The 10310-nt window shown below is 59.3% G+C and overlaps 2 protein-coding genes and 1 pseudogene across 3 annotated transcripts; all 3 read left to right on the forward strand.

Moving 5' to 3' along the window:
* Positions 1-1334: 1334 nt before the first annotated feature.
* On the forward strand, positions 1335-3683 carry LINJ_21_0860 (conserved hypothetical protein; the record flags this gene model as incomplete). The annotated part of the gene is made up of 1 exon (XM_001465354.1): positions 1335-3683. The coding sequence occupies one exon, from the start codon at positions 1335-1337 to the stop codon at positions 3681-3683; it is 2349 nt and encodes a 782-aa protein (XP_001465391.1).
* Positions 3684-5536: 1853 nt separating this feature from the next.
* LINJ_21_0870 (putative small GTPase) lies at positions 5537-6403 on the forward strand (the record flags this gene model as incomplete). Its single annotated transcript, XM_001465355.1, has 1 exon — positions 5537-6403. The coding sequence occupies one exon, from the start codon at positions 5537-5539 to the stop codon at positions 6401-6403; it is 867 nt and encodes a 288-aa protein (XP_001465392.1).
* Positions 6404-7207: 804 nt separating this feature from the next.
* LINJ_21_0871 lies at positions 7208-8021 on the forward strand (annotated as a pseudogene). The gene is given in 3 exon segments: positions 7208-7771; positions 7774-7937; positions 7940-8021. Coding segments are annotated over 3 exon segments (810 nt in total).
* Positions 8022-10310: the final 2289 nt, after the last annotated feature.

The following is a 10310-nucleotide window of genomic DNA, read 5'->3' on the forward strand; positions in this document are numbered from 1 at the left end:
AATATTATTCCCCGCTCACACGCAAGGTAGAGAGAGGGCGATACGACGTGCCAACCTATCTTGCTCACTCCACGGGTTGTTGCGCGCGGCACGACGTAGTTTGTATCAGCGATGGGTTGCCCTTCTATCTCCGCACACACACATACACATGCACTACACAGCATAGACGGCGAAGTACAGGAGATAGAGAAGCGTTGGAAGTAACAGAAAGCACAGCAGTAGAGTGATAAAGGGCGTGCAGGAGGAAGGAAGGAGGGAGGCGCCTGACCCGTCTCTCTTTTTGATCTGCACCAGCTCCCGATTCCTGTCGAGGCATATCTCATCTCTTGCGTCCTCATCTATAGCAGAAGCTTGAGAGAGAATTCAACCACTTTCCCAGCCAATCTCCTGCAGAAGTGGCCGCGATGCGTGGGGAAGAACTATCCCGTCGGTGTACTGTCCGACTTGTACAGCCTTTCGTTGATAGTGACGATGGTGGGGGTGACGATTTGGCATTCCGGGCAGCGGGGACGGCAGTGCGGTCTACTACGCCGAGGGACCCGCTGGCATTGAGTTGCACAGCGTCGCAGCTGACCCCAATTCAGCTACCGAGATCTCGTGTCAGTGCTGGCGCCGACCACGCACCATCCCTTAGCACATCACAGACACTGCCGTCTTTTGCGTCTTCACCGGAGGTGCGGCCGTCTTTCTCCACGCGCGCCGGGGGTCCAAGTGGCTCGAACCCGGCACCCCGTGTGCTCTCCGTTTCCTCTCCACACGGCCACCGTCCGCACGATGGAGGGGTGCCATCCGTCTCCTCTTCCGGTCAGCCGGTGTCGTCGTCCGTGGATCGGCTGGCGGCACTGTATCAGCAATTTCAGATGTCTCAGGGGAGGGACTCGCATGCGCCGCGGAGGGGCACCGCCGGCAGGTCGCATGAGGCAGTCACCCCCACGCTGGCCAGGCAAGAGGCGCCTGCTACGCCTGTACGCTTGTCTCGGCAGACCTCAAAGGGGGCTGCGAGTGGAGATAGTGGAGCGACTGACAAAGAAAAGACAAACCGCATTGCTCCCGGCGGTAGCTCGTCAACACCGACCCGGCTGCCGCGGGCTGCGTCCAAAGGCGGTGAGGCCCACGTCGCGCTGGTGCGCGAGGATCTTTTGAAGGCGGAAGGCGGAAATTCACCGGCACGGCGGACTCCAGCGCCTCTTCGCACGACAACCTCCGCCTCTGTGAAGACGTCTACTCCCTCTCAACAAGGTGCCGAAGCGCCGCCACTATCCTCGCGTTCGAAGCCAACCAGGGCGACTGTGGCGCTGCCGTCCAGCTTGTCTGCTGCGGGCATCCCGGCATTGATGCACATTGCTGCTCGTGTGTGGGCAGCGCTGGGATTCTTCGAAATGCGCTGGGAAGAGAGAGCGGAGGAGGTGCCGCCCTATGCTACAGGGCCGTCCAGCCCCGAAGATGTCGAGTCGTTTCTGTGGGGGCTGGAAGAGTACTTGAGCTTTTACCGCGCGGACTCGCCGGGCCCATCGGCGGTGGTGCTGGTAGAGGTCACGGCGCTCCTCCGCAACGGGCTGTGGCGCGTTCTCTTCAACGCCGTCTTCTACTGCCTCACCGTCCTTGACAAGCACCGACGTCGGCGCGGCCCGCTCTCATGCAGGGAGGCTGAGGTTCAAACTGGTGGCGCGGAGGACACGTACGAGGTGGTGTACTCGTCGTCGTCAGATGCGGAGGGCGAGGATGCAAAGGAGGCCTCGCTGAATCGTGAAGCGCCGGTACGGTTGGTGTGGAAGTACCCGGGTGAGTCAGACGAGGAGCGCCTGGCGCGCTGCGTGCGGGATCCTTTGCCACCTAACAGCCCCCTGTGGTCTGGATCGCCCTCCGCCGCCTGGGAGCGAGAGGCAGACTGCGCTAGTATGCTGCGCAGTGATCTCCACGGTATCCAGCGACCGTCATCTCGATGCCCGCTCGATGAGGCCTATGGCGGCCGTCTGCGCACCGCCTTGCCCATCACTGACTGGTACTTGGTGTTGCGCTGCCTGGCCCAGGTGGGGTATCGGCGGGACGTCTTCTACCTGCAAACACCATTCGACGCGTCGCCGCAGGAGCTCATCCTCGCTCTGCTATGGTTGACGCAGCGGTACAAGATGCTAGCAGTCGCTGAGTACGTGGAGTTGAACCGCCGGTACGCCTTCTTACTTCAATACCACGTCAATGACGCGTTTCTGTACGGTTCTGCGGGGACCGGAGGCTCACCACGGCCCGCGTGCACCACAGCGCGTGAGAGACTTCTCTATCACCTGTCACATGCCTCAGCTTGGCCACCCGTGAGCTTTGACGAGAACGCGACGATCGCCGTGCGTCTTGCCCAGCTCGAGCGTTGCTTAGGCAAGGCGACTTCTTCTGGTGGTCGTGGCGCTTCAGCGCAGCTGTGTGTGCCCACCGCTCCTTCTGCAGCGACGCTGCACGTTCGGCGCCTCATGGCGGTGCGGCGGCTCCTCGGACTCTCCTTCAATCGACTCCACCAGGCTTTGCAGCGTCAGGCTGAGCAGGTCACCCTCCTTGGTCTCCATTCCCCACTCGATGCGCAGCTGTGCCGTGAGCAGCATCACGCCCTGTACGAGGAAGTCACTGCAGGTCTCGCCCACGTGCAGGCAACGCCGCAGCGGCTGCAGACGGCGGCCGACAACCTCGCCAAGGCAGGCTCACTTGTGGCGTTTCTTCTGCGGTACGAGGAGTCAACAATGTCCGCGGAGGAGGTGCTTTTGGGACTGGAGGAGGACGACGCGACGTGGCTGTCTCACGACGACCCAGCAGAAGGAGACGCGAGCGACGCGGAGGCGACGCTGGCGAGAGGGAAGCGCAAAGAAGCAGAAGCCGATCGGTGGCGCCGTGCGGTGCGGCGTGGCAAGCTGCCCGTCTCGCAGTCAGCGCCAGAGGACGCCTCTGCAGCGCTCGCAACGTCAGCAGCCTCGCTCGCTCAAGCCATATCGAAATTTCGAGCCGCCCACGTGAGAGCCACTCTCACTGAGACGTGGAGGCGACTGCTGCGGCGCAGTCACATTGCGCCGCAGACGGTTCCGCAGGAGAGCCTGCGCTTCTTGCTGGATACCGAGGCGCAGCAGGTGCAGGAAGCCCGCGTGCGAGAGAACATGCGATATCGCTACTCTCTGCAAGCAGCCTTGGCTGCTGAGCTAGCGGTGCTTGGGTATCAGACTCAGCAGCGGCGCCATCACAGTCATTCCCACAGTCCTCTGCGGGGCGGGGACGGTGGCGCTGTGAGCTCAACGAATTTGGCGGCAGAGACGCGGACTGTAGATGACACCAAGGACGTCGAGGCTCGACCTGTGCAAGTGGCGCTGCCGCCGCTGGACCTCGTCACCAACGCCGGCATCGCTTTTGCGCAGCTGCGGTCTGAGGAGGCGGTCTATGGCTCGGTTACGCTGGGAAGCGCGGAGCTACAGCTGACGGAAGTTGGTGATCCAGTGGCAGGGTCGACCACCTCGGCGCGCTTGGAGCTGGAGCGTCTGCAGGCCTGGGAGGAGAAGCTGGATGCCCAGCTAAGAGTACCGGCGGAAACGACCGCTCGCATGGGGTACTGCATGGGACTCTTGCACGCGCTGTACTATAAGTACGGCCTACGTATTGCCACACCCGTCGCACAGAAACCCACCAGCCAGCTGCTGCCGAGTAGCAAGTGAAAGTCCATCTTGTGGGTGAGGTGGATGCCTGTCCGCATACGCAGACAGGTGCATACATATACGTGTGTCTGCCAATGTAAATGCATGTATGACATGAAAGTGACAATGCGCGTGCGCCTAGTAAGCAGAGGAGACGCGTAACGGTTCAGGTACGACACACGCCCACGCATACGTGCGCACGCACATGGACAAAAACGTTAGCGGTGACGCAGAAGAGGCGTCACACGCTCCACTCTCCCGCTCAACGAAAAAGGGAACGACAACATTACACAACTCACTTGAACGTGTCCAAGTCGCTATCGCACAACACGAGGTCGAACGCCTCTCTACACCTCCTCCTCCGTCACAGGCCCAACCTCGCGTGGGCCAATGGCAGCCGTAGACACACACGCGCCACAGCAACGCGCCGACCCAGCCATCGGAGAGCACGGCCCCCGCCCCCACCCACGCCCACAGCCCATGCTTCGCGGGGCGCCGCGCAGCCGCGCCCACCATGCCGGCCGCCACCGGGCGCATCCCCCTCGCGGTGGCGCTCGGGCACCCCACCCACACACCAGTGGGCGGTGTGAGGGCCGGGCCGGGTGGGAGACGCTCGGGTCACGATGACGCTCTGCCCATCATGTGGATGGATACAGATCTGCCTCGCTGTCGCGGGCCACTCCGATGCAACGTCATCCAGGACGCCACCGCCGGCACCAGCAGCGACACATCGCTCTGAACCCTCCCCCCTGCGGCGTAGGCGCCTGACCCCGTCACCACCAGAAGCGGCTCGGCACTTGGCAGGGGGTGGGGGAGGGGGCTGCCTGGCTCTCCCACGGAGAGAAAGTGGGTGCACTGGTCCCTGAGGTGCCACGCGCTGAGAGGGGTGTGTCCCTCCCCTGTTATCAGGTGGGCATTAGTAGGAGAATAGGCGTACACAAAGTTTTTGCGGGTCAAGGTACGTGGAGAGGCGCAGTACATGATGCCGCCGCTTCTTGTGTTCACCAACATTGGGACCACTGACAAGACTAAACTTGCTCATCCGCAGCTGTTGCGTCTGAGAAGGGACTCTTCTAGCCCAAAACTTCTCCTGTAACTGAGGGCGATGAAGGGAGAGGATGAGATTGCCCTGGAGAAGGCGCGTGCTCCGCCTGCAAAGCATCAGCTCAGTGCATCTGCGAGCCTTCGCCGTCCTCTCCCCATCTTATCCTTCCCTGTTCTCATGCATCCTTACCTTGTGCTGCCCCTCTTTCCCTCTTTCCGCTGTCGTTCTCCTCCCCGGTCACCACCACCGCTTGCGCTGCAGCTGCGTGTTGTACTCTTGCTGCTTTCGTCAACATACGCACATACGTACCACGGCGTACACGAGCAAAGGAAGGAAATCAGTCAGTCTCCTCCCGTGTGCGCGAGTTTGGGAGCTTGTCTGTTCTCGTATTGAGTAGGCGCAAGTACTATACTTCTCCACGTGGCAACGAGTTCCCGTTGCCGTGGCCGAAGCGGCACGACGTGCTTTTTTTTGTTTTGTAGATTCCTTCGCACTGACACACCCACGCATACACACAAATCTGAGCCGCTGCTTCCCCCTGTCTCACTCTTTCTCTCTTGTTCCTCAAAATTGTGACGTGCCATCTTGTTTGGTTTCGCCTGTTTGCTCGCGGCCCTCAACTGTGCTCCCCTTCCCGTTTCTTCGGCGTTGTTACTTCTGTTTTCGCTCTGTTTTCTTTCTTTTCTGCTTCCTCCCTTCCCACACTCCTCCTCGTCGCTTTCTCTTCACGCGCACGCACGCGTACACATCAACCGTCATCTGATACATTTTCTGTGTAGGTGTGGTGTGGTGTGGAACACTTTCGCTTCCCTATCCCCTCCGTAGTTTGATGGATGCGAGAATGAGGGAGCTCAGTTTCAAGGTTGTGCTTCTCGGCGAGGGCCGTGTTGGCAAGACGTCGCTGATTTCGCGCTACGTGCACAACGCGTTTGATGAAAAAGAGGCAAGCACGGTGCAGGCGAGCATGTACAGCTCCAAGGCGGTTCCCATCAATGACGCTAGTAGCGCCCCCGGCGCCATCCGAGAAGTGGACTTGGCGCTGTGGGACACGGCGGGGCAGGAGCGCTTCCACGCACTCGCGCCAATGTACTACCGTAACGCGGATGGGGCCATCATCGTGTACGACGTCACCGACGCTGACACGCTACGCAAGGTACGCACGTGGGCCAAGGAGCTCTACGCCGTTGTGGGGGAGGGCAACATAAAACTCGTTTTGTGCGGAAACAAGGCGGACACCCCTTTGACAGAGCGGGAGGTGAGCGAGGGCGAGGGGGCGGCTATGGCGGCAGAGCTGGGCGCCTCGCATTTCTTCGCAAGCGCGAAGACAGGGCAAAACGTAGCGGAAGTGTTCAGTGCAATGGCGACACAGGTTGTGCGTAGTCGAGAGGTCACCGGCATGGGCGGTGGTGTTGCTGCTGGTGGCAGCAGCGGCAGCAGTGGCGGGGGTGCCTACGCCGGTATCAGGGGTCGCACACCGTCGCGCTCGCGTGCACGGCGCGGGCTGATGGTGGTGACGGAAGACGGGGAGGCGGTGACTCCAGGCCGCAGCTCTCCGAGCGAAGGTCGCGTGTACGGCGGCATCACCCCACCCCGGGCCCACCGCTACGGAAGCAGTGGCACCAACCAGCCCATCACACTTAGCGCCGATGACTCCCCTGACGCAGCGGCGGCGGCCAAGAGCAGCGGTTGTTGCTGACAGTTTTCTAATCAATGTACGTGACACTGCTCTCTTCTCTTTGCCAGAGGCTTTCCCTTCGTGCACTATCTTGCTTTCCGACTCCTCTTGTGCTCTTCGTCTCGGTGATAAGCGCACAAGTGGATCTGAGGCCTGTGTCACACATTTGTATCATTATCGCCCCCTTTTGTTTCGTGCCGCTGCTGCTGCTGCCGCCGCCGCCGCGTGTTTAAGTTTGTGCGTGTTTGTGTGCGTCCTTGCTGATCGCACTGCTGCACCGACACACAGAAAACTGAAGCAATCACAAGAAAAAAAGAGCAGAGGCAGTATGAAGACCTTGCTGCTTCCACCCAAGCCAGGGCCCCGAATGGCGGATATCCATCCCCCTCCCCCCGCATGTTCCCCCTCCCTCCATTTGTGGAAGGGATGGCTCGATGGACGGTGCTTACGTGCCGGCTGATCTCTCTCTCGGTACATTCCCTAACGAGGTGTGTACTTAAAACCTTCAAAAGACAACCCCCCCCTTCTCCTCCCTCTTGGTCTCACTCCGCATACCGTACCTTTACAAGCCTACCGCTGCACCTCCTACACGTCTCCACGTGCCCACTGCTGAAGAGATGGCGTTTCAATGCGAAACAGAGCACACAAACCACACAAAACTGCGTCCCCTCGCGAAAAAAGAAATCACCCGATGAGGCTTTCTCTCTCTCTCTCCAGGGTTTTGTGCACACACGCACATAAACACCGCCGCCATCCCTCTGCACCGCGCAGGGCCATCATTGGCTTCCCCACCCTTTAGCACATCATCTCTGCCATTACAACACGATGCCAAAGTGCGACGCTGTATTTGTGAGCCTGATGTTGCACGACGTCGCTCGTCGTCCGGCCGTAAAGATGCAAGAGGGCGGCAGCATAGAATCAGCTCGGCATCCGCACGACAAGGGTTGATTGCCTCGGCAACGGCGGGAAGGCCGACTTTATCCTCGACTGCCGACGCCCCTGGAGGCGGTGGTGGTGGTGGGGGGAATCGACTGCTCCCTCGTGCAGTTCAGCGACGCGCGCGACAAGTCCGCCACGATCTTGCCGGTTTGCTCCAACGGCGGACACCCCTGCCTGCACTACCGCGGCGCGTTTGACGAGGTCTTCGTGACGGAAGAGGAGCTCGACAGTGTGCTGAATTGCAAGTGCTTTTACCACACCGGCACAGGCTTGCCGGAGGCGGCGGCCAAGGTGCGTCGCGTGGTGACCTGCGCTTGCGTGCTTCACCTGAGCGAGGGCACGCTCGACGTCATCACGCCGCTTCTGCTATACGTGGGCTGCTTCACTCTCAGCCTGTAGGAGGCCGCCTACATTCCCAGCTCCTACGACCCCATCGAGGTCGCAAGCTTCTTTGCGCTCGGCGTGCAGATGTGCGCGGCTTGTACCTGATCGAGCGCTACAGCGTCCAGCGTGTGCCAGCCTATGTACTGCGGGCGTCCGACTTCATGGGCAGCGGCGACGCTTACAGCGGTAGCTTTATCGGGGTCTGGCTCGTGGCTTGTCGGAGGTGGAGAGGTTCCGAATGGGCTCCGTCGTCGGTACCCTCGTCGCGAGCGGCTTGGGCTCGGACGCCGGCGTGATGAACTGGGGGAAGGTGTAGCAGTACACTGAGAATTACGGCCCGATGGAGTAAGTGGACGCAGCTGTTCGAGGGGAGGGGGCGAAGCGCGCGCAAGACGGACACGGCAAGATGCGCGCTCTGTGGACCATACAGGGAGACGTGTCGCACCCATTCCCCGACGCAGCCGCGCCACTAGTTTGCTCCTTTTCCTCCCAAGCTCCACTCTGTCGTCTCTTGCGCCGGCGCACTCTGACGCGAACATCCAGACGCATACCCGCTGTATCTATGTGTGTCCTTCTCCACACGGAACAGAGCCAGCGAGAGTGAAGCAGGGCAGGATGCACACCCACGCACATGCACGCACACGTACGCATAATAAGCGCGGATGGGTGCGCCCTGCGCGCTTATCGTTTTTGTTTGCTTCGCTCTTTCCTTTTGCGTCTTCCCTTTCATTTGTGCCAAATCCACTGCAGTGCGCCTCTGTGCTTCTATCTCTCTGTGCGTGCGTGTGTGCCGTCGTGAACACGTGAGAGGACTGGCTTGACGGAGCTGAACGTGTGTGTCCTTCTCCTTGGTCAAGTCGGCTAAGCTTCCAAGGCAATCGTGGTTTTTGTGCTCGTCGTGGAAGCAGAGGAGATCGTCCCCTTCACTCGCTTGGGTGATCGGCCACCCTCCGCTGCGGGCGCGCACGCATGCGACCGAAGGCAGCGCCAAAAGTCATACCCACACACACAACACATATCACTCTAACTCCAGTAAGTTTCCACGCCCGTCAGCGTTGCTGCATGCCCGCTGGCAGATGTCTTGGGCGGGCACTAGCCCTTCCCTCCTCCTCGAGAATCTCATGCACCCATCACATGGTGTTGGGAGCTCCTCCGTGTCACCTGCGCACACCACCGATTGTCGCTGACATGTTCCCTTCCTCTCTCTGAGCACATTGGGGCATCGCACCATCATACCGCCATCTCTGACTCGCTTCTCCATCCTTCCATCTCCCTTCCCCTTTGCACACTGCTGCACCACTCCCGCATCGTTTACACCTCCTACGTGCGCACACGCTTGTAGTAGTAGTGGTATAGCTGCAACGCCGTCTCTCTCGTCTCCCTCTCTTTTCCCCCTTTTCTCTTCGCCTCTTCGCTGTATAATCTACGCAGAATTGTGTGTGCTTGTTCCACCTTGACGCGCGAACGAAGTAGAGAAGAAGTGCCCCCTTCCTTCCTTCTTTCCTTTTTTTTTGTAGTTGTTTGGGTCTCTTTCTCTGTCTGTGCATCCGTGATCACCGTCTTCGTCTTGTGTCTGTTGCCTGTGCAACGAAGCCACCAAACCTCTCCCCCTTCTCGTCACGTTTCCTCCATCCCCTTTGTGGAGGAAAGTTCGACGCAGAGTACAAGGCGCGCGCCAGTAAAGAAAGGCGCTCGTATCACAAACGACGAGAGAGGGAGAGAGAGAGCAGTCGACGCTGTTGCTTAACCCCTCCACCCTACCATCCCCTCCCGCGTGTGAGGGATTCTCTTCTTTTTTTTTCCTGTTGTCGCTTCTGTGTGTGTTTAGCGCATTCTCGTTTTTTCTTTTTGTCGATTTCTGTGTTTTTCTTTGTGCTCGTTCTAGGACGTTGCTGTTGTGTTGTGGCGTGCTCTCTTCGTGTGTGTGTGTGTGTGTCTGCCTGGTTTAGACTGTTCGTGTACGTGGCCCCGATACGATTTGCCCCCTCTCTCTATAGCTATCTGTGCGTGTGTGTGTGTGCGTGTGCTTTCCTTCTTTCTTTTTTCTTTTTTCTTGCCTTCTGTGTCTTTGTTATTTGTGTGTGTGTGTCTTGTCGTTCCGTTTCTTCTTCCTTTTTCCCCACCCCTTCTCCATCCCTCCTCCTCTTGTTGGTGGTGCGAGTGTCTCCGTTTTCATATATATTTCTCTATTTCTTCCTCCTCCTCTTGCCCACGTAGCATCCATCGAGTGAGGGACGGCGTGCCCGCGTGTGTGCTCCGCCCTTCCCCTCCTTTCTTCGCCTCTTCTCGTTTCACGTGCATTGTTTTGCAGCTGTTTCGGTTTCTTTTTTTGGGGTGCGCCGACTGTATTTTGGCGTTGTTGTTTTCATCCGTGTGCCATAGAAGACGGTGCGTGCGTGTGCGTGTGCGCATCTATCACACATACACACACGCTGAGAAAGAGGGAGAAGCCAAGAAGGACAGCGTGCGATCGAGTGGGGGTGGCCGAAGGGCGTACTCCACACACGACAAAGGGAGGGAACGAAAAGAGCGACGAGCAAGCATTGCCGTTCTCACGGCACTCTCCCTCCTGTCTTTTCACGCGTTGCCTTGATTCGCCGACTTC

Source organism: Leishmania infantum, chromosome 21 (genome assembly GCF_000002875.2).
Source record: "Leishmania infantum JPCM5 genome chromosome 21".
Taxonomy (NCBI): Eukaryota; Euglenozoa; class Kinetoplastea; order Trypanosomatida; family Trypanosomatidae; genus Leishmania; species Leishmania infantum.